The sequence below is a fragment of the Paroedura picta genome, chromosome 10 (genome assembly GCF_049243985.1).
Source record: "Paroedura picta isolate Pp20150507F chromosome 10, Ppicta_v3.0, whole genome shotgun sequence".
In the NCBI taxonomy this organism is placed as follows: Eukaryota; Metazoa; Chordata; class Lepidosauria; order Squamata; family Gekkonidae; genus Paroedura; species Paroedura picta.
The window spans coordinates 42,312,984-42,337,740 of record NC_135378.1 but is presented as its reverse complement, the minus strand read 5'-3'; the positions used below and the strand labels follow the sequence as shown (position 1 = coordinate 42,337,740).

The 24,757-nt window shown below is 41.2% G+C and overlaps 1 protein-coding gene across 2 annotated transcripts in view; it reads left to right on the top strand.

Moving 5' to 3' along the window:
* The window catches only part of GALNT7 (polypeptide N-acetylgalactosaminyltransferase 7), a 48,521-nt gene that overhangs the window by 14,678 nt on the left and 9,086 nt on the right, over positions 1-24,757 (top strand). Inside the window, exons 2-8 of one of the 2 annotated variants that reach the window (XM_077302485.1) lie at positions 5,553-6,016; positions 15,960-16,126; positions 18,350-18,480; positions 19,109-19,188; positions 19,708-19,890; positions 23,083-23,200; positions 24,049-24,171. In XM_077302485.1, the coding sequence (XP_077158600.1) occupies positions 5,553-6,016; positions 15,960-16,126; positions 18,350-18,480; positions 19,109-19,188; positions 19,708-19,890; positions 23,083-23,200; positions 24,049-24,171 (1,266 nt within the window). Of the gene's footprint in view, positions 1-5,552; positions 6,017-15,959; positions 16,127-18,349; positions 18,481-19,108; positions 19,189-19,707; positions 19,891-20,039; positions 20,223-23,082; positions 23,201-24,048; positions 24,172-24,757 lie in introns of both variants that reach the window. The other variant, XM_077302484.1, reaches the window with a different exon arrangement.

Below are 24,757 nucleotides of genomic sequence, written 5' to 3'. Positions count from 1 at the left end.
AAGCTTGCTGGACTTTATGCATAGGGAAGAAACAGCCCTTCCCACCAGTCCCCTCCTAGCCCCCACTGCATGGTGATTTTGAAAGAGGTATCATGTGAACAGCAATATCCATTCATGAAAAAACTGGGTGCTGTGCAGCAGAATGCACCTAATTCCTGCAATGTGTATTTTTCTAAGGATGGGTGGTGTTTTTTATTGTCTCCTCCCCACACACATGTTAGATTGATGACTCTGGGGCTTATATAAAGGATGGTGCTGCAAACAAAACTGCACTTAGCAAATTGTAGCACAGAAGAAGAAAAACTAAGGAGCAAGTGTCTATATGAGTAAACCATAAGTGTTAAATATCATTTTTACTGACCAGCTTGAATGAATGGGTTTAACTTCCAGAGTAAAATGGAACTGTCTATATTAGTATAATGTTATAAACAAACATTATGTAATCATATACTAAGCATGCACAAAGCTCTTTTTCACCATCCTGTAGTACTTGCTAGTCTGTATAGGATTTCAGAGTAGGCAGCAGTTTCCTGAGCCTGCATAAACAGCTGCTGGCAGGGCAGAAGTCTCTGTTGGCATGCTATAAACTGACTGTGTTAATGCAGCAGAGCCAGCTTGGTATAGTGGTTAGGAACGTGGATTTCTAATCTGGCAAGCTGGGTTTGATTCCACGCTCCCCCACATGCAACCAGCTGGGTGACCTTGAGCTCACCTCAGCACTGGTGAACCTGTTCTGACCGAGCAGTAATATCAGGGCTCTCCCACCTCAAAGGGTGTCTTTTGTGAGGAGAGGAAATGGAAGGCAAATGTAAGCCACTTTGAGATTCCTTTGGGTAGAGAAAAGGGGTATATAAGTATCAACTCTTCTTCTAAAGTTGTTCTGGAATTTGATAGAACAGGACACAGATCCTGACGTTTTGCATTAAGTGCCAGCTCAGTTCAGCAGACTTGTGATCACCAGCATGTAAACAAGAGTTCTTTGATGCTTAATTCTTGGATTTTCAAGGTTATGGGTGCTGGGCCATGCTAGTAAGGCATAAGTTTCATGTTGTACCGCTGCCCACAGACTGAGCAATCTATAGAGATAAAACTTATTCTTAGGAATCAATAGACTACATTTTAAACTAGTTGAAGGTAGCCTTTTCCATGGACATTGGCAATATCTGTCAGGTGGGGAATCAAAGTTCACTTGAAGCTGAGAAAGGTTATAGAATCCACAGGTGTACGGATGTTTTTTTGAGGTTGCTGCCAAGTATTCATTTACAAAGTCTCTCTGGTAATATTTAAAATGTCACTGCACAGAATAACTTCTGAAGAAGTGTGCATGCAGTCATACAAAAACTCTTTGTTGGTCTTAAAGGTGCCACTGGACTCAAATTTTGTTCTGCTGGTTCAGACCAACATGACTACCCACCTGAATCTAGACTTCCCCAGAAAGTGTTCCACTTGCCTTTGTGACATGTATTTATAAGTCATATTCCTCATTTTTCAGATGAGACTTGTTAACCCTTGGCATGATTCTTCTTTGCTTATGTGTGAATTATAAGTTTATGGCAAATCATATTTTGTGTGTTCCTTTTGACTGCTTCACCTGGTATCTCCACAAACCCCTATTCCATGGGAACTTTCCAAACATGGAAGATGCTTTTCTGATCCTTATGTGTCGTCCCCCCACCCTGGTCTATCATGGTGTGGTAGAATGCTTTTGGCATAAATAGGTGGTTGTTCTTAGCCTGGCTGCTTAGAAGCACAGATCTTCAAGTACAGGAGGAGGCAATCTCCCCCCCCCCCATCTACAGCCTTCTAACTCCCCCCTTCATGCTGTTCCTGGGAGTAGCCTCAGAAGCAGTGCTTTAGGGGGATTTTGGGGCTGCAGTGGGATGGAAAAGGGATACCAAGAAAAGAGCCTAAAGGCAGAAGCCTTCCCCTGATGTGTGGTAATTAAAGGTAAAGGTAAAGGTATCCCCTGTGCAAGCACCGAGTCATGTCTGACCCTTGGGGTGACGACCTCTAGCGTTTTCATGGCAGACTCAATACGGGGTGGTTTGCCAGTGCCTTCCCCAGTCATTACCATTTACCCCCCAGCAAGCTGGGTACTCATTTTACCGACCTCGGAAGGATGGAAGGCTGAGTCAACCTTGAGCCGGCTGCTGGGATTGAACTCCCAACCTCATGGGCAAAGCTTTGAGACGGCTGCCTTACCACTCTGTGCCACAAGAGGCTCTTGTGTGGTAATTAGGTAACTAGCAAACTGCACTGGCTAAAAGAGACCATGTTCTTTGTAATAATATGGTCCAAGACCTGAGCCCTAGTATTAAAAGTAGGTTTTTGAATCTTGTTCGACTTCAATAGCATATAATAGGCTATAAAAATGCCTCTGCATGGTTGTCATCTAGACCCGCTTCCTGCTTTTGTGCTGATTACTTGACTGGCTCCATCTAGTCCAGAGATCTATTCTCACTCAGAATCCAAGACCCTCTGGAAGTCATGGCCATGACCTGAAAGCCCTTCTGTTTGTAGTAAGAAGAGCCCTGCTGGGTCAGAATGTGGGGAGAAGAATAAGAAAGTCTGACAAAAAGCCAGAACAAGAAAACAATGGGATGGGATGCAGGACTATAAGGGACAGCCAGGTGAAAGGGGATGGCAGGAAAAGAGGCTGCTGTGACAAATACTACAAACAAAACATAGGATGAGTAGGACAGTATAACAGTATAGAAGGCAAAGAAAATCCTGTTAATACAGATAGTATATTTTTTGCTGGTCTTACCAGCTTGCCATGATGAATGTTATTTGTACCATTTTAAGGATGTGATAGGGTTCCCATTTTTTTATCTGCCTTCAAGTGTCCTCACAAAAATCACTATACTCTTAAAAAACACTTTTAAAAAATCCATCTGCTTCTCTTCCCTGCAGATATAAGCCGCTCAAAAAGATTGTAAAAAACAACTTATTATAGCTAAGATTGCATGAAATTGGGGGTGCTGTTGGAATTTGTGCTTGTGCTCACTGTGCAAAGTTTATTGCTTAAAGCATACAGTCAGTTCTCTAGGCTTGCCCCACCATAATTAACTACAGTACGACTTTCTCTGTTGGCATAACATAATTTAGAGGACAGTGTTTTATCTGGTGGTGCATGCCTGACCATAGGGTCTTGTGACACTCCTCTGTTTGGGATGAAGGAAGTAACACTGGCACAGCTACTGCCAACCTAAAAAAGTGGTCTGGACTAAAAATAGTCTTTATTCTGCTTAACACAGAAGCATCTTCTAAGAGTCCATTTCGGTTTGTGTTAATGCAACATATCCTTTTTCCATGTGTTTGTCATTTTCTTGGCTCATGACACTGACGCAGCACAACAGGTTAGATGCTAACTCATTCTTCATTACCTTCATTGTATCTACTTATTTCCTGGTACATTCAATCATATAATTGGGCCTTCTTCCAGTGTACATAAATAACATGGAAAACAGCTTGATCATAAATTGGTTCCTTGGATGAGAGTGGCAGTCCCTGCCTCCCAGTGAAGCTGCCTGTCAAGCTGTAACTCTCATGTCAATGAAGGCTTTGTCAAACCAGACTAGCAGCACATACCTAATGGTTGCTTTCCATATTAGACTAACATGGTGTTGCTCATTTTACTCAGTTACTGTATGATCCTGTGCATGCTCTACTTATATCAAACAGCAACAGTTCTTATAAAGAAACTAATATTATGCCTGTAAGATTTATGGCAATTCTTCTTTTTAATTGCTACTCTGAAGTGCTACTAGAGAACACATTCTGAGAAGCACTTTCCTCTGCCTAGATAAGAGTGAGATGTGCCATAGAAATGGATCTTTTTCAAAAGCGTATCAGTGCTCAGTACTTTTATGTTGTAGTTTCTCATTTGGGTAGTCATGGGAATTGTCATATGCCTGGGCTTCAAAGCTGTCAGCCAGATCAAATGATTCATCATTTGTGACGGGCGTGCAACCATTAATGTGAATTTATCCCACTCAGTAAATAAATAATAAGGTTTAACATTATATTGAATAATAAAAGTAACATTAATGTTTTAAAATTAAATTCAGACAAGAACATAAAAAACTATAAAGGGTCTTGCCATGATGACAAGGAAATGTATAAATTGTTTACCCAATTTATAGAATTTATTTACGTGTGTTCACAAGTTCAACAGAAATCTTTTGTGCGTGAGAGATATTCTTTTCCTTTCACTTTCACTTTGTACTTGTTCATTGCAATCAGTTTTGTCAGCTTGTGATCTCATTTTAAAGCAAATTTTAAAACATCTAAAATGTCTCTTGATGTCACAGCTGAGATCCTCATTGTTATAGTTGGATAACCATGCTATGCCTGTTTCCAGCTATGATCACGCTTTCCTGCATTCTTGTCATAGTTGACTGTTTCCTCACATGTTTTGGATGAGTAGCACTGGATGATTAGCACATGTAGCACTGGAGCTGCTAGAACAGCATCACAACTGGAAGTGTCATGCGGCTCAGCTGTAAACTATGTTTTCATGCCATTATTTTAATACTTTTTAAACAACCAGTGAAAGCTGTAGGCATTCAAGAGATAAATATTGCCAGACACAATCCAGATGCTCCCCCACCTGTTGTATCAATTCATTACTAATGTCACTTAAAGTGGCAGAAGGCTCGCAAAGCAACATAACCTGATATGAATACCTGATTTATAAGCTGCCTATAGAAGATGCACTACGTGAATGTTCCTTGTAGTTTTTAGGTGGCTGAATAAAAAAACCAATATTCCAAATATCCAAATCTGACTTAATACTTTTTTATTTGAGAATGTTTGAGACATATACAGTCAGTGCTGAAGCAGCTACATTGGCTTGCGGTGGTGTTCCAGATCAAGTTCAGAGTTCGGGTTTTGACGCTTAAGGCCCTTCACAGTGTTGAGGGACCGCTTATCTTTGCCCTCCCCCCTGCAGGGCCCTTTGCTGCTCAAGTCCTAATAAACTGGTGGTCCCTGACCCACATGAAGGGCCTGGTGGAATGAGCTCCTGGAAGAGCTGAGGGCCTTTTCAGAGCTATTGTAGTTCTGCAGGGCCTGCAAGACTAAGCTCTTCCACCAAGCGTTTGGTAGAGGCTATGGAAGGAATATCCTTGCCCCTTCTTTTGATGTCTGACTATTCAGGCATTGCACATATTCCATCCACTTGTCTGAAGCACAGGGCCTGTCGATGGGGAAGCTGCAGAGCCAGAGCCTGCTATTAGGGAAAAGTACAGTGAAGGGTATATCTCTGCTGCTATCTTGTTTGGGGTTGTTTTAATTATACGTTTTTATGGTTTTTAACACTGTGATTCATTGTATTCTGATGCTGATTGTATCCTGCCGCGAGCCAGGATAATCCAAACATAAATAAATAAATACATTTTTGTGCATCATGCTTGTACGCAGAGCCCACTGCTCTGAATAGTTTACATTGAGATTGGGAGTAAAGAAGTGGCAAGAAAAAGGCCCTAAAAGCTGTGTCTGAAACTGTGCTTGTGTTTTTGTTTTAAATTATTATCTGCCTGTCTTTGTAGGATGACAAAGATTCCAGCAATCTCTTACCAAACAATGGAGACAATGGGCTGGTTCCTGGAAATGACAAGTTCAAGCCTGTGCTGCCCTGGCCTCACGTAGAAGGTGTGGAAGTAGACTTGGAATCAATTCGGCGAAGGAATAAGGCCAAAAATGAAGGAAATCCTCATGCTGGTGGCAATAATGATCAGCAAAATATCATGCAGCGACAATATCTCACATTTAAGCCACAGACACTAACCTACCACGATCCCATACTGCGATCTGGAATTCTTGGTAACTTTGAACCCAAAGAATCTGAGCCCCATGGAGTTGCAGGTGGCCCTGGAGAGGAAGCCAAGCCATATGTTTTAGGACCAGAGTATAAAGAATCGATTCAAGCCAGTATTAAAGAGTTTGGCTTTAACATGGTAGCAAGTGACATGATCTCACTAGATCGAAGTATCAATGACTTGCGTGATGAAGAGTAAGTACTCCATCTGCTGCTGCTGCTTTTTTCTTTTGTGTTTCTTATAGGATGGACTGCTCAACTCTCATTGTACGTGTTTAATTTAACTTCTGTGTAATTGAACTAATCCATTTTCATTCCCTTTTTATTAGGGCTTCATCTAATCTCTTTAATTTCATTTCCATTTCTTCTTTCCACTTTCTAATAATAAACAAAGCTCTATTCTGATCTTTTGATAACTCTTCTGTTTCTACCTTCTTCAGATTTTTGTTGTGATAAATATTGTGCCTTTGTGCTACCAGATTCCTTTGTAATTGGCATTTGGGTTTCCCCCGCATAAATTGGCATTCTTCACATTGAAAATTGAAACCTATTAATATAATCATTTCCACCCTCTCTGTGTGGAATAGCACCAGGAAAAAAATGTTTCTACGTGATTGACAGTGGTGTTTAGAATTCTTGCATTATATTGTATCTTGTTCATTCATAGCGAAGTTAGTTTGTTGCTTTAAATCGGGAAATTAGAATGCAATCCAATTGCGGTTCAGCACTTCTTAAAAACCCCTCCCATTTTTAGGAATGGTGTAAATATATGTTTATGAGAACAATCCTAAGCAGGTTTACTCAGGTCTTTTCGGTGGGGCTTGCTACCAGGAGAATTTTCATGGGATTGCACTGTACTTCTCCCTTTGAAATCAGTGGGACTTAAACGTGCTTGACTCTCGCCTGATCATGTACCAGTTTTTCAAATTGAATTTCCTTATTTAACGTGACATGCATTCTGGCAGCTATTCAAATAATAAGTGATACATTACAGCTTTCGAATCCTGGCTCACATTCGAGTTGCAGTCCTTTTTCTGCAGCGGGCAGGTAAGAACGATAGAAAGTTCTTTTTTTTTTCTCTACCCTTTGCCCTGATTTCTCTTTGAAGTACAAGAACCTGTTGTCACTCCCATAAAGCAGTGTCTCCAGGTTCTCTTAATCACACCACTATCATCATCATTGACAGCTATCGAAGCTCAACTGTTCATTTCTTTAAATAGGATTTTCCAATAGTGAGCTGTGACTACAGTCAGCCAGCTGCTACTTGATTGGTACTTCTATTTGTCTTTTGTTCTTTGGCTTTCTGAGTGCAGTCTTTCTGAGCAAAATCAATATATAATAGCATAATGGTTCCTTTTAATGTTCCTCTTCTTCCTTCTGTAATGTAAGTATTGGGAGAAATATTGTATGGAGACTGTTCTGTGTGCTTCTCTTTTGGTTATGAAGCAGCTTCTCTCTTGCTCTCAGAAATTTAAGAATCTTAACACTTTTAGTTCTGTTCTTCCTGCATGAAGCCAATCATCCTTTGGCAAGGAAGAATCATGTCCTCTACACCAGTGGTCCCCAACCTGCGGGCCGCGGCCCGGTGCCGGGCCGCAAAGGCCATGGCACCGGGCCGCGGCTCCCTCTCCCCGCCCCGCCCCCGCAGTAAAAAACTTCCCAGGCCGCAAGCTTGCGGCCCGGGAAGCTTCTTACTGCGGGAGGCGGGGAGAGGGAATCAGGGCCGGGCCGCGCCTGTGCGGGCCACGCCCACTCGGCCCGATCCGCGGGCGCGGCCCGTGGGCGCGGCCCGATCAGTGGGCGCGGCTCGGGTGCGGCCCGATCCGCGGGCACGGCGTGGGCGCGGCCCGCGGGCGCGGCCCGATCCGCGGGCGTGGCCCGCACGGGCGCGGTCCGCGGGGGCGCGGCCCGATGCCCTGCCGGTCCCCAGCCTCGGAAAGGTTGGGGACCACTGCTCTACACAAGTAATTTTCATAGAACTTTTGTGCCTTAGATAGTTTATTTTCTTAATTGTTTCAGGGAAGTATATATTTTCTTAGCGTGTTTGACTTCAAACAAAACAAAATGAAAACTTACATTATTTGTGGTGTGGGGGGATCTATGAGATACCAGGCCATGAAGTTAAGAAAAATGGTGTCCTTTTTCTCAAAACCAGGTGGCAATTTATGTTGACCACCCCCTTTTCTTACATTTTGTTCCTCAGAACCAGTGGAATCTGAACAATGATGTAAATAGATATTGGGGGGGGGGGAATCAGTGGGACTCACCACTCTCCTTTGAGATATATTTTCACAAATAACATCATCCTGGCTTATTTTGTCTTCATGGACTGAATAAAGCAATCCCACTCAAACTCTTCTGGGAAAAAATTATATTCAGTATTTGTATTCTGTTCTGAGTCTATTTTGTGATGAGCAGATACCATCCTTTTCAGGAATGTGTTTATATGCATGTGAACACTTGCAGCACAAGTGGAGAATCTTTATATGTCATTTGTTACATATAATCAAAACTCTATCCACCTGCTGAACGTGTAGCCATCTTTAACCCGCTCCTGCGGAGCAGTAGTAATAAAAGGGTAAGGGCAATGTGGGAGGAGAAAGGGCGGGCCCTGTCAGGGATAAAAATTCGGAGGGCCCTCCGAGTGTCAATCCAGGGCCCGGCCTCGCCTGGGCCGGCCGAGAAATCACCGCTTTGAGGAAGAAGCCTTCCCCGACGGTAAGTCTGCCGGCCAGCCTCCCTTGGCCTTGGAAAAGGAGCTGCTCCTTTCCCGCCCTGGGTCCCTTCACGCTGCGGGGGGGGGGGGGCTGCGGTAGGCGGTGGCCTTTTCCCGGGCCCAGGAACAGGCTCACCGCGTCACAAACGTGGCGAGGCTGTTCCTGGGCCTGGCTGAAGGCCTCAGGTTGCGGCCAGGTGGCTGGCTTGCAGAGCCGGCGATCGTGCTCCTGCCCGCGTGGGAACGCTTTTAGCCTGAGGGGGGAGGAGATAGTTCCGGGGGGGAGCCCTTCCCAGCTGCCCTGCCAGCGCTGCCAGGGCTGCTGGGAACTGCTAGCATCCGCTGTATTCTTTTTACAGCGCTTAATTACTAGTATTCTAATAATAACTGTGTATCTGATGGTGGAAATTGATCCATTGAAATAATTAGGTTTCTTTTTCTGATGGAAGTTTTCTAGAGTTACTATTGTGCATTCTTTCATTAAATTGGCAAGCATGAATGGCATGGTCTTGAAATTGGGTGTGGACATTCCTAGCCTTCCATGAAACAAGTCTGGCCTATGTCATTATGACAGAGGGAGGATTCCCTTCCATTTTAAAAATGCATTTGTCCAGAGTCAGCACTTGCAATCCTGCAGTTACCACCAGAGGTCATCAGTCCCACTGAAGACATGCCATGCCAGAAGGCCCCAACACTGGAAGAACTACTGGACAGACCACTGCCAGATGCAGCCCTGACAAAGCAGACTTGGCATGGGGGGCCAGCTCCCAGGAAGTCCAGCTCTCCCAAGCAGCAAAGCTAGATGAAGTCTCAGTCAGTGGCTCAGTATGTGGCAAAAACACCTGACCACCAGAGGAATCAGACAGACCCACAACATCAGGAAGTAGGGAGAGCAGAAGGGAGCGGACGCAACAGTTTCAGCCAGACACGATCTTGGCTGCAATACCTGGAGAAGCTTTGAGAAAGGGACAGGTGGAACAGGCAGCCTCTTACAGCAGATCAAGTAATGCTGGCAGTCTTTTAAAGAGGTCCAGAGGAAGAGCAAGTGGAGTTCTCAGTCCAAGGTAGGGGTCATTGGCCCAGGGGTTTGTCATTTCCCAGGACTGGGTGGAGAGGGAAGACAGGCAGGGTTGTCCCATTCCTCAGGGAAGCATTTAAAAGGCATGCCCTGGTGTGGACCAGTAGGAGGAGGCAGACCCATTCCCAGGCAGATGGTAGTGATAGCCAGCTATACAGAATGTGGGAAGCGGGTAAAGGGAAACCTCCTCCCCTCTTGCTCTTTTGAGGCTCTACTTGGGGCACTTGCCTCAAAGGAGGCAGCCTTGGAGGGCAAGGCAGCTCTGGACTGGGAATGGGTGATTCAACTCAGATAAACCCAAAATTACTTGAATTAATGCTGATTTAAGTACTTTTCTGGCTTATCCAAGCCGAATTAAACATCCCATGAGTTTAAACAAGGCAAATCAGAAAAGCCCAAATCAATGTGGGCTTGATTTCAGAAAGAGCCTTCCCAGGCTGCAGAGATTTCATGGCCCTCAGCCTGGGAGGGGTCTGTGGGGGAGACCCCACCAAAATGCCTGCAGAACTGCCAGCAGATTCCTGGAGGTCAGCTGTCGGATACTGTTTGGCCAAATCGGTTTGAGGTTCCTGAACTGGTTAAACTCGAATCAATATATCAATCACTGATTCAGTTGATTCAAGTTGCAACCAATCCAGAAACCTTACATCCAGAAAACACTGATTTTCTTCCCCTTGTGTCTCAGACCAAGCCCAGCAGAGGCTGACATTTTATTTATTCATGAATAAATTAATTATGTACTTATCCATAGGCCTTTAAGCTGGTAGCTGTACATTGAGGCATATACTAAAAGAAATCAAGATAGACTTTTGGTTCTCTTGTGCCCTGTGCCTCCTACTTGAATTGGGAGCATCCCTGCAGTGTCTTCCTTAAACAGTGTCTGAGCTCTATTACCCAAGATCCTTTACACTGTTGAGGCCAGGGATTGCCTTTAGACATGCAAATGAAGTGTCCTGTCCCCGTCATTTTGACTAAAATCGTATCTGTGCCAACAACATGTTACATTATGTACGGAGGACAAGACTTGTGCCTTCTCTAGAAAAGTGAATTGGGAACTCTGCATGTTGGAAATGCTACAAGCCTTTTATTACCATGAGGTCACAGATTATATCATTTGTAATTGGAGATATTGCTATAAAAAGATCATTTATGATTTGTGACTTAATATATTTGGTGAGGCTATAATGGAAACTACCCTCCTGCCTCTTAAATTATGGCCTATATAAGAAAATAAGTGATTTTTTTAGGGCATGTCATGTGTAAGTTTTCTCATCCAGATTTATACGAAAATGTCACAGATGCTAAATGGAAACAGGAATATCTTGTTAATACCCTTGCTATGTTCCGTCTCTTATTTTTATATATGTTGTCATTTTTATGCTAAATGTTTCATGTTTTGCGCTCAAAGAAATTTGCTTGGGGTTATAATATCAGTTTTTATTTTGAGTTTATATTGGCTATTGTCTGATACATGTTTATGTTCTGTGTTTTTGTGCGGATTGTACAACATGTCTTTCTCACTGTTTCATGATAAATATACAGGAGCACTATCATTTGGCTGTCAGAAAATCCCTAGACAACCATAGGATCCTGTATTGGGAACAAATATACCAATCATGCACCAGAGCCATGAACTGTTGCTACAGCTGCTGTTGAATTTCAAATATGTGTCTCGTATCACTGTTCTTTTGGGGTGCAATTCTTTCTATGACCTTTATGTTTGTCTTTGGAGTAAGTCTGATGCTTCATGCTGAGGAAGCCAGCAATTTTAACTTAATGGGGGGGGGCAGGGCGGTTCTGGCTGATACTAAGAGGGGAAGAGAGGCCCACTCAACATAGGAAAGAAGGGGGTGTGATGTATATGACTACTTAACAGTTGTGGATTGCCCTGATCTAGGGGTAGAATCATAGAGCCGGAAGGGGCCATAAATGCCATCTAGTCCAACCCCCTGCTTAATGCAGGATCAGCCTAAAGCATCTGTAAGTATCTGTCCAGCCGCTGCTTAAAGAATGCCAGTGGGGGGAGCCCACCACCTACTTAGCCAGCCTATTCCACTGCTGAAATACTCTGACTGTGGATTCCCCCCCCCCCCGATATCTAGTTGATACCATTCTACATGTAGTTTAAACCCATTACTGTGAGTCCTATCCTCTGCTGCCAACAGGAACCACTCCCTGTCCTCTTCCAAGTGACAACCTTTCAAATACTTAGACAGCAATCATGTCTCCTCTCAACCTCCTCTTCTCTAGGTTGAACATTCCCAAGTCCCTCAGCCTTTCCTCATAGGGCTTCATCCCTATGACCTGCATCATCTTTGTTGCTCTCCTCTGCACCCTCTCAATATGGTCCACATCCTTTTTGAAGTGAGGCCTCCATAACTGCACACAGTACGCCAGGTGTAGTTTGACCAATGCCCTCTACAGAGGGTCTGTGACATCTTGCAATTTTGATGTGATGCCTCTTGATACACAGCCCAACCTCTTTAAGCCTGTGGCTACCTTTGGACTTCTGACACAGTAGTAGGCATAGCCACAAAATGGCTGCTCCAGGAGGCAGAACCAGCTGAAAATGTCAGAGGCAGAGTTTGTGCATAATTACTAGCAAGTCATCAACACTACAAACAGGTATTTTGTTTAAAAGGATGCCTTTTAAATGAACATGCTGTTTAAAAATGCTTTGTTGCATAAACGCAGCCTACCTTTAGTCATTCAGTAACAATCTTTGTTCTGTGGTATATGCACACTGAGCCACTGAGAATTCCTCATCTGGCAGTATCTGTCTTGATTTTTCAGACACCTAGCCATTCCCTTTATAGGAGCTGAGCAAAAATCACACATTGTCCCTCCAGCTTTCTAAAAACACTTTGCAGGTTCCAGGAATGGTGCTGGTGAGTATTGTAGTACTTGACACTACATTGGGGATTTTGGCCCTAATCTTCACTGACACTTGGGCTCATACAAAAAGAAAGAGGTGGACTTTCAGCTATGCCAGAACAAAGAGAATGATGTCAACTTCTGGCAGCATTTTGGCTTCATTTAAAAAATAAGCATTTTGATTTACAGGTAGTGATTATTGTTACAACTACTGTTACAACTATTGTAATTATTCAAGCAGCTGTAGGTGGCCCTCACAACCAATGAGTATATCAGCTTGGCTCTGAATCTGAAGATTTTCTAAAAATTTCCTTGGCTTTTCAGAAGTTAGCAATTCTGTGTATTCTCTTCTTCTAGTTAGTTACTATTTATAATGAATTTTAATTATTTATGTTCTGTTCTACCACTTCTGTTTAATATTTTGATGTATCTAATTGATTTTTATTTATTCTGCAGTTGGCATTTTTGATATGTTTTGTTACTGAACTTCTTGTTTGTATTGGATTTATAATTAATTTTTAATAATTTGATACTTTTTTCTTGTGAGCTACCTGCATTTTTTTTAGTTGACAGTACAGTATATAAATACATTTAAATAAGGCTGGCATTTGTGTGATGTTACTCAGGGAGACTGCAACCAGGAAATCAGATTGAGACTGGGAAGGACAGCTAGAAGAGATTCTTTAAGGGTATGGATGGTGACCAAGATCAAGACCAGGGGTAGTCAAACTGCGGCCCTCCAGATGTCCATGGACTACAATTCCCAGGAGCCCCTGCCAGCGAATTGTAGTCCATGGACATCTGGAGGGCCGCAGTTTGACTACCCCTGATCAAGACCATTCATGACACTGAATTCCCCATTACTATGGGTTTGAAAGTTGGATAATGAAGAAAGCTGGCAGGAAGAAAGTTGATTCATTTGAAATGTGTTAGAGGACAGTTTTACAGATATTGTGGACTGCTAAACAAGACAATTAAGTGGGCTGTAGATCAAAGCAAGGCTGAACTCTGCCTAGAAGCTAATATGACTAAACTGAGGCTATCATACTTTTGGCACATGATAAGATTAAAAGACTCACTGGAAAAGACAGTAGTGCTAGGAAAGGTGGAAGTCAGCAAGAAAAGAGATGAGATAGACTGATTTAATAAAAGAAGCCATGACCCTTTTGTTGTAAGACCAGGGCAAGTCTGTTAACGATAGGATGTTTTGGAAGTTATTAGTTCATAGGGTCACCATAAGTTGGAAGCAACTTAACACAGGTATTCTCACAGGTACTGAGTACCAAGACCTTTTTTGACAACTCTTCTAAATCCTAGGCAAATTGGTGGAAGTGTCCGTGCAACCTTATACATGAGTACCATGTATAAAGGTCTAGCTTCAAAACTAATCACTGTTTTTGTTCAAGTACTATTCTGAACTTTTGCTTTGTAGCTGAGCAGTACTAAAAATATGTCACTAGATGGCAGGATACATCTAGCTTTACAGCAAAACACTATTAAAATGTATTTACTGTTCCTATTTCTGTTTGGAAATGCTGCTTTTTCCATGTCATTTAAGTTATTCTTAAAGTATACAGTTCATATTCAGAATATTTGAAAATATTAACAGCCAGTTCAGAAATGGTCTTCATAGTCTGTTTCTACACCTAATGATTTTCTTTTTATGCAAAGATGCCCTATAATGATGACCTGTAATGTTGGGTTGCTTTTGGAAACTTGGCCCACATGAGGCTTGACTATTCTTGTTTATTTTTTTATTACTTTATTTATTACCTGCCGCTATTGCACAGCGTCTTGTGGCAGGTTAAAATAAAATAATAAGAACCTCGATTACATATAAAACCAAAAGCCCGCTCCATCAATGACAATCCATGAAAAATCCAAGTCCTACCCCGCCCACTCCCCTACTTCCCACAGCGCCTCCGGGGGGCAACATTCGGAGGTGCTGACGATCCCAATACAGGTGATGTTCAGTGTGGAAGGGCCCCTTGTGTGTTCTGAGTCCTTGTGTGTTGTTTTGGGCAATTAATGACAGAGAATCGTCCAGCCTGTGGATGGACTACCATTGCTGCAATCTGCAGATTTAGTTTGGGGTAGGTAGGCAGTTCCTTTCCTACAGCCAGCAACAAGTGGGGGAGGGATGTAATGGAACCGCTACCCACGGTAGAAGAAGCTGGGGAACTGATAGAGAGAAAAAGCCCCAAGGAAAAGATGTTCATATCATGCTTAATACAACAGTGTTCAGTCTGAAACATGATTGAGCTTCCAACTTCTGATTTGGCTTTTGTCCATAATTATATAGAGGACTTGACATTTAAAACTGTTTAACAGTAATCTCAAGCCTATAGCATACTGAGCCTTTTCTTATTTGTATTTTAAGGAACTTTAAAATGGAGCCATAGTTTGATTTCTTGTATTAGTTTGGCTGGCCACTGGATGTCACTGTTTCTCTATATAATTTTAGATGGATAAAGCATTTTTGTCTGTCTCATTCTGTTTGATTAATCTAATTTGAGATGGCAGCAGGTGATAGCAATCAGTATGGGGAACGAGTATTAAAAATATATATATGCTTCATTTATTATAAATGGGGGAATCTGGAATTACATTCCTCTTGGAGATACTGTCCTTTTTAAAAAGATGAGCAAGCCCAGAATTTCCACGGTAGGTGTTTCGAAATTCAGACCTCTTGGTATGTAGCATAGGGCAGGCTGTTTGTTTATTTATTCATATATTTATTTTACAAAATGTATATAAAATGTATATTTTATCATGCATGACTTAATTTTAACAATCTGTAAAGCAAGAAATATAAATGATGAAATTAGAAAACAAACTTCATGTTAAACAAAAGAAAGTATTATTTGGAACAATCACTCATTCACAATATTTGGATATCAATTAACTTTTGTAACACTGAAAACACTGAGCACTTTAATGATACCTGTAGTGTATTAATCACTGCCAAATTTATTCATGTTTAGACAATAAACATATTCCTGAAAATATGTTGTATATGTTTACAGTATACATAGGAATTATCATCATCTAGTGCTGGCTAGCATAAGAAATTGCATGCTACACATTTTGCATGTCAAACCTTGGCTTGTTTTGTTTTGGAAAAAAAGTTTCAAAGAAGTCTGAAACTCCAGGAACCAAATTCTACCGTACCTTTCCATTCCAGTACCATATTTTCCAGATTCTATCCAGAAGATTATGTATATACTAGGAAGCCCTTGGTGAAAATTGTATAGAAAAATGAAAAAATGGTGACTTTCACATAAAGTGAATATACAAGGCATGTCAGAAAACCTATTTTCAATTGCTTTTTTGTTACATTTTGGAGACAAAACTCATAGTCCAGGTTAATAGATCTAGATGGGTTTTTTCACCACAGTTGGTTCAGAGAGCATCCATGTTTGGTCCCAGATATACGAAAAGCTGAAATATAACATAATTATCTCCTACAGATGCAAGTACTGGCATTATGACGAAAACCTACTCACTTCCAGCATTGTCATTGTCTTCCATAATGAAGGATGGTCCACGCTCATGAGGACAGTTCACAGTGTCATTAAAAGAACACCAAGGAAATACCTGGCTGAAATTGTTCTGATTGATGATTTCAGCAATAAAGGTAAATGTATTCATTATGAACAATTGAGTATGTAGCATATTTTTCATCTAAATTGATTAGTGTGATGTATTAATGTTTTGAAAATTTTAATAAACGAACATAGTTGCTATACAAGAGATTGTTGGGATTTAGAAAATTTTCCTAGGAAATTATCTGAAAAAGCGCTCAGGGATTACTGAATGGATAAAGTGTTGTAGGGTATGACAAATGTCTGTGTCTGTTCTTTTGAACTGAGATTTTCTTGTCATATTAGCCTGTTGTTCCTTTTCAAACACTAGTGATGATGTTATAGCTTTGAATGTTAGTATTTAATCCAGGGGTAGTCAAACTGCGGCCCCCCAGATGTTCGTGGACTACAGTTCCCATGAGTCAGGGGCTCATGGGAATTGTAGCCCATGGGCATCTGGAGGGCTGCAATTTGACTACACCTGATTTAACCAATATTGCTCCTGTTCAGAGAGAACACAGAGTAATTGAATTATAGTTGTTTTCATGACACAACGCTCTCCTGTGTCCAAGTGAGATATAGGATACAAAATTAGAAGCCTAGGAAGGTACACCTATGCATATATAGATCCTTCATAAGTCAGTCTTGGATTTCCATTGCCTCTGGTTATAGCGCAGTGAAATAATGACCACTGTTAACATTGAAGGTACCATTCTACACAGTTTCACAGTCAAACTAGTTCCGTGGTTGGGTGAGCAGGAGCTGAAATCCCCAAACTTGAACTTTAGAAGATGGAGAAGCCTTAACTAGCAGATTAGTCTGAGTATATAATGCTTAAGTGCAAATTTTAACTATTTCATCTTAAGTTTGGGGATTTACTGTGGGCCATGCCTAGTTTGTAGGGGTATAGGAGGGCATAGAGCCTCTTGTGGCGCAGAGTGGTAAGGCAGCCGTCTGAAAGCTTTGCCCATGAGGCTGGGAGTTCAATCCCAGCAGCCGGCTCAAGGTTGACTCAGCCTTCCATCCTTCCGAGGTCGGTAAAATGAGGACCCAGCTTGCTGGGGGGTAAACGGTAATGACTGGGGAAGGCACTGGCAAACCACCATGTACTGAGTCTGCCATGAAAACGCTAGAGGGCGTCACCCCAAGGGTCAGACATGACTCGGTGCTTGCACAGGGGATACCTTTACCTTTACCTTTTAGGAGGGCAAATTTGCAAACTTAAAGCCATTTGTACCATAAAAGTTGGTGTAGAGAGAACATTCCTGTGGGGATACTCCCAAGTCCCAGAAACATTGTGTTGTTGCTATCTTTCTGGCCATCACATTTTACTGACCATTTTTGCTTTTGTTTAGTGGAACAGGTTTTATTTCAGACAGTGTTTCTTTTGACTATAAACAAGCCTCATTGGCCTAAATCATGAGAAATAATTGTTAAAAATGTTGAAGAGAAGGGCACAAGAATTCATAATAGCAGCTACCCAGATGGGCACCTTTATAATGTGTCATTAGATAGATATAGTGAATAAAGGGTACTAGGGCAGGTGCACAAGATGCAGCAGACTACCAGGTCTAAATATACTGTAAGCAATGTCAGCCTGTACAGTATTCCATGTTGTATTTGGAATGGAGAGCTATTGACGGTACTTCTGGATCTTCTCTGCCCTCTCATCTGCCTTTCAATTCAGACGTTACTCATATTTATTGAGCGATGCAAATGCTTCATCTTCTGCACCAACTCCTGGATTTTGTTGCCAGTAAATGTTGGCATTTCATTATACAAGTTAAAAGTCTTGATTGAATTTATTTTTGGCATGTCAGAGCAGCTGTGAATTTCCCCACTGTCTGCAGTGACTGGTTCACAGGGCTATGGTGCACGCAGAAAAGACTTGGCACTTGCCATAAAGGCAACTTCTGTTACATTTTCATATGTGTGCTTTAAAGCTTGGTGGAGGAAGTGTCTGAAAAATGACTGAAGGGGACAGGTGCAAGCATGAGACCTGTGTCTCTCCAGTCACATTCTCAGGTCTGACCTTTCCAATATGGTAAAGACACATGTATCTTGCATCCCCCAGTATGGCTTTTATAAAGTAAAATGTGGAAGTGACTGTTAAGTTAGCTTGCAGTTGTCATTGTCCAGTACATCAAACAATGATTATTTAAGATCCTCGGTGTCTGCAAAATCTCCATATTTAGTCAATTCATATTTATTGTATTGTAAGCACAAAGCAATATAATTTGTAACATACATGAAAACTTCTTTTTATTATTTGATAGCACACTTAAAAGAGAGACTAGAGGAGTATATTAAGCAGTGGAATGGCCTTGTAAAGATTTTTCGAAATGAAAGGAGAGAAGGTTTAATTCAAGCTAGAAGCATTGGAGCCCAGAAGGCTAAACTTGGACAGGTAGAAAATATTTGCTAAATAAAAACCTTTTTCCCCCCTCTATTGTCCGGATTTTGCTTTGAACAGATCTTAAAACCATTGATTGTGTCAGTAACTGCTATTTACATTGCACAATGTTGTATAGCAGGGATGCCCAGCGTGGTGCACCCAGGGGCAGTGTTGCACCCCCTAACACGTTTGCTGGCACCTGTCACATGTTTTTAGAAAGTGGGCCGGGACAGCTGGGGCTTTTGCCCAGCAAGCCTCCTGATTGGCTGTGAAGATTATTTTTGCCTCAGTAGTTGCTGTTACCACAGCACAAGGGTCTTCACTTTATTACTGGCATCCAGTTAAACCAAGATTCTGCCTAAAATGTTGGAAGAGTTACTATTAGAGTTTTGTATGTCTTCACCCCCTGACATTCTGTGGTTGGATCAGTTATTTTTATTGGCTACACCTCCTGAAACTGCCATTTTTGGTTCTGCTTACCACCCTGTCTCAGAATTCTAAAAGTTCCCATAGGTTTGAAAAATTTGGGGATCTGGGTTTCCTTTGTTTAAGAAAAGCGATAAATGCTCAAGTAAATCAGTCTGTCCTGAGTAAGGAAATCTCAACTGAGTTGAAATCTCCTTTCCTGTTTGTTTTAAAGGTTTTGATTTACCTTGATGCCCACTGTGAGGTGGCAGTAAACTGGTATGGACCACTAATAGCTCCTATATCTAAAGACAGGTAATAACACTCTGCTTATTGTGTGCTTGCAGGCCACCTTTTTATTTGCATATGCTAGATTTTGGGAAAGTTTAAGCAGGGTATTATTCTTTAGCTACTAATCAGACTGAGAACACGTAATAGTACAAGCTGAGGCTTTTCCCCCCAATCTAAAAAGAAGTCTTTCACTCCTTCCTTCCCTCCTCCTCACTGGAGGAAGTAACCACCATATTGGTCTTAGCTATCCAAAAATATCTTTCTAAAAGACGAAATATGTGGCTTCCATCATTCCTTTTGACAACATGCCACCAGGAAAAAAACATTTATAAAGGAAGAAATAGAGGGACATTGCCATTTCTGCTTTTACCATAAAAGTAATAGTTTATAAGTTCATCATGCTCCCCCCACATCCTTTTGTAACAACAGCAGCACATTTTTTGCAGTGTATTATTCTAGTTAGAATGAAGTAAGAACGATAGCAACTGACTGATTAGATTAGACAGTTAAACCTTGTCTCTTCCCCTCCTGTGGATGTTTCAGAACGACATGTACTGTGCCTCTAATAGATTACATAGATGGGAATGACTATTCCATTGAGCCACAGCAAGGTGGGGATGAAGATGGCTTTGCCAGAGGGGCCTGGGACTGGAGCTTGCTGTGGAAACGCATCCCATTAAGCCACAAGGAAAAGGCAAAAAGAAAATATAAAACTGAGCCATATCGGTAAAGAATGCTGTTTTCCTTCCGCGGTTCTTATAACTCATGCTTATCTAAATCCTTTCATTTTTTCCCCCTTTCTTTTCCATGAACCATGACTCGTTTAAATGTGCCATGTACCTGCTCTCATCCTCACCACCACCATAATCCTGCAGAACCACATGTACTGTGCCGCTTATAGATGTCATAGATGGCAACACTTATCAGATTGTACCCCAAGGGGGTGGTGACGAAGATGGGTATGCTAGAGGAGCATGGGATTGGAGTATGCTCTGGAAGAGGGTGCCCTTGACCAAACGTGAGAAGGCAATGAGAAAGACAAAAACTGAACCGTATCGGTAATCACTAAACCACTTACCCATTTCTCCTTTTCTTAAGGGTGTACTGAACTATTAAATACTTGCATGAACTCTGCTGGTTTTTAAGCCATTGCTAATGAAAGCAGACGCTCTGCTAAGGGGGATCATTCTTTTCACTAATTCATAGTCCAGCTCTTCTAATGCAGCCTTACTAACTTCTTTTGCACCTCTCTGCCACATACTTAGCACTCTAAGAAAACTGTAGGATGGATGTTCATGTTCAACAAAATATGTGAGCTGCTTCTGATATAGCTTCATAAATTGGCTAGCATGCTTTTTATGAATCAGATACTCAACACTGCTGTCCTGTGCAGAGTTATTCCAGTCTAAAGCAGTTGGTCTCCATGCATGTATACAGCTGTTGCTAGCTGGAGGAATGAGTTAAACAAGGTATTGCTTTTTCCTGCCCAGCCAGTTGATTTTATAAATGAAAATATGGTAGATGGAGATTTAGTGAAAGAAAATGTATAATGTAGAAATCTGCTACCTGAATACTCCAAACAATTTTGTTTGGGAAATTATCTTCTTGCTTTTGTTTTTGTCCCCCCCCCCCCCCACATACACACACAGCCAATCCATTTTCTTTGCTTCATGATTGATAAAACGTGTTTGCCTAGAAAGTGCTGAGATTTTTTGCATTCTCCCACTCTAAACTAGCAAAGCTGTGGTTCTGCTATGATTTACTAACCTTGCAACCAGAATTATTTTAATTTATGTGTATTATTTTAATGTGAGTTTATGAAATTCTAGATATTACTTTATCCTAACTTCTGGTATGTTCACTAACATTCCAAAATATTCCCAAGAAATTATGAAGCTTTGGACAATTGAATATAAAAATGTTGTCCCCCTCACAGAAATCAGTGTCCCGTTAGCATTCATACACTACTATGAAACAACTGTAGCAGGGAAAAAGTCAGCAGCACATACTTGGCAATACATGTTGTGCATATTGAAATCTGACTTTCTGCCAATCCCAGTTTTGACTTTTAAAGCAGAATTCCTAGTCCTCAGGACTGTGGAAAAAGAACATTCAAATATGTTATTTTCAGATAAATCAGAATTCATAATAAATTTGGACCTTGCTATTTCCCTCCATAGGGTTACATGTAAGTCCCAAAAATTGCAATCTTAAAATAAGACTGCTCTAAGAAGCTGCTTTTTCAGTGGGTCTGGTATGGCATGTCTTGTAGTTACCTTGATATTCACTATCTTCACACTGCCATCTCCACACAGACACATGCACTTTTAAACTGCTTTGTAAACTGAGAAAAATATATATAATTAGTTTGTGATTTCAGGGAAGAGGTTTGAATGTGAAAACATTCAGGTGAACTCTGATTCATGGTTCTGATACATGTATCAAGAGCATAGTCTTAATTACTCTGAGCCAGTTGGGAAGGGTGGACTATAAAAATTAAGTTGTTATGATTACTGAGTGCTGAAATTGAATTTTTACAACCGGAATAGCATGATGTATTTTACATTAATTCCTTTTACCTGAAACTATTACTAACCTATCCGTGTAGCAGGGAAATTATCCAAGGACTTGTAGTGTACACCTCCATGCTGTTCCTGGAACACCTGGTATTTCTGGTTGCAGCATGTCTAAAACAATGCCTATTGCTAAGGATAGCTGGAATAAAACAAACTTTGATACTGATAGAATGTGAGGTTTGAGAGGCCTTGCTTGCCAGTCCTGCTAAATAGATACACAGACAGGAGCTTGAATTTGGAAATAAAACATGTATTTGCATCTTGGACTTAAATACCAACTTTCATTCTATCTTCCTGTAGATGTTGTATTGCATTACGTTGCGCTTCTTTCTTGGTCCCCTTGAAAATACATACACAAGCTGAGCTGGAATTCATCCTTGAAATGCAGAATACTACCATGAACACACCCTTCCAGTACCTTATCTCAGTATTCAACAGAATGATCACATCAGATACAGACAGAACAGCCAAGTGCAACATGAGACCTTCATTCCTTCAACCAAAAACTGTGTTCTCATTTAGTCTTCTACTGTTATGATCCTGGCATAGTTGCACTCATGTGTAGGTAGATGCTGATGCGTATAGAGAGGAAATGGGAACTCCTTCCCCTTCTACATGCATATGTGGTTTGAAGAAGGCTTTTTATGGGCATAATATGAAAAATTTCTCCACAACTATAAAAGTGAAAAATAGGATATGACACATAAGGTTTCCTCATTTAAAGGGAAACTGTTATGCCATTTTCTCTACTGAACTAAAACTAAAACAGATTCACAATATCTATTTTAGGGTGACACTCAACTATGTGACACTCAACTATGTGATTGTTTCCTACAAAAGTTTTTGTATTATTAGTGCAAAGAAGCCTTGGAAACTGCAGTGGAGAAGGAAAAGATCTGCTAAGGAAGGAGTGTCTTCTCAAAATCACCTTCTTGAACAGCTTTCCTACCTATGTGGGGAAAGATGCACAGATGCAATATCTTTTTCACCATGGGAGGCACTAAAGCTTTATGAAGGCTGAACAGACCCTCCCCTGCTGCTCTTTCTATTCTAAATCTGCAGCCTCCAATTCTACTTTGTCCAAAATAAGAACAAGGGAAAGAATTGTACAGTTGAGCGTCATGTGAAACCTTTGTTTGATACCCATTATTTCAAAACTAATCATAATAAGCTACAATCAGAACTTCAAACTCAAACCATTGCTGCAAACTGTGTTGTTAGCCACCAACAAAGCTTTATAATTTCTTTTTGATCTAAGACAATAGCTAGTTGCTTTATATAAAGGCATTTCTTTGTCACCTGCATGCCTTGTGAACTTTTGATTACATTTTCTCTCTCCTAGATCCCCTGCAATGGCTGGTGGATTATTTGCCATCGAACGTGACTTCTTTTTTGAACTAGGTCTCTATGATCCAGGTCTACAAATCTGGGGTGGAGAAAACTTTGAAATTTCATACAAGGTAAACAACATTATAGAACTAAAAATAATGTCTTTATTACCACCAAAACAATGAACACAACATTAATTCTTCAAGTAAACATGAATTTCAACCCAGTTTTTACATGTGTCTCAACTGAGCCAGTGACTGAGATGCCGTCCTCTTCCTAGTTATCCGGTTCCTATCTAGTGGTCTGGAGACATCTGTACTTCATTGCTACCTTCCATTGCAATGTTTGGAAACTGAAGTCTGATCTTCTGTGGGGCTTTTGTTTCTCTTGGATTACAAAGTAGTCACTAACACCAGTGTAGTGTCTGTTGCCTGATACTTATCCCCCTTCTTTTGATATTCTAAACCAGCCATTCTCAGCAGGGGTCAAATGCCCCTTGGGGGACCCTGACCCATTTGAAGGGGGCCACAGACTGAAAAATGTTTGAAGGGAAGACAATTGGGTTTAAGGGGGACCCTGGTAACTGAGTGCATGAAATGCCCTTTTTGTCTATGACATCATTAATTGCTAGAAAGTTCAACCTTGTCAAGGGAAAGAAAGGGAAATGATGTAATCTGTTCCTTTGTGTGTGCTTGAATTAATGCATTCAAGAAAAAAAAATAATGCACATGCTTCTCTTGGTTGAATGCTGTAGAAATGTGTCTCACATATGTATAAGATGAGGTATGTCAATTATAGTTATTTCACTCTTCGCTTAGGCCTTTTTAAGGCTAGCTCATTGCCCAAGCAGCCAGCCTACTGCAGGGGCCCCTGGAGCCTGAAAAGAGATTCAAAAAGGGCCACAGCCAAAAAAGGTTGATAATGGCTATTCTAAACTCTGTCTGTGAATGCTTAATTTTTTTCCTGCTTCACTTTGCAGATTTGGCAGTGTGGAGGGAAGCTGTTGTTTGTCCCTTGTTCTCGTGTTGGACATATTTATCGTCTCCAGGGATGGCAAGGGAATCCGCCTCCAGCATATGTTGGATCCTCGCCTACTCTAAAAGTGCGACCTGTGTCATTATTTATTTTTTATTGATTGATTGATTGATAAAAACACAATTAAACCCCTAAAAACACTCCTTAATACAATTAACAAGATGGCAGTCAATAGGAATTCCAAAAAAACTCCTCCACCACCCCCTGTTCATCACATGGGACAAAAGTTCTTTCCCTGGGACCAAGGACCCTAACCTGACACACACATTGGGGTTCCACAGATGGTAACTCCGGGACCCTGTACTGGCCTCAACCATATGCCTGGCGGAAGAGCTCCGTCTTACTAGCCCTGTGGAAAGCTGACAATTCTCTTCAACAGCTAAATTAAAAGTCTCCAGCTGCAATCCTGTACTCACTTACTCAACAGTAAAACTTATTGACATTAGTGGGCCTTACTCCCAAATAAATGTACATAGGATTGAATTTACACATGGATTATAATATATGGCTCTCTTTCTGTCACAATTGATAATTATTTTTTAAAGATCCTTGCCTGATCAATACTAGATCAAGATGGGACGTTGTGTTAGTCTGTGTGTAGCAGTAGAAAAGAGCAAATAGTTAGCGCATCCTTTATTAAAATCAGTACTGTT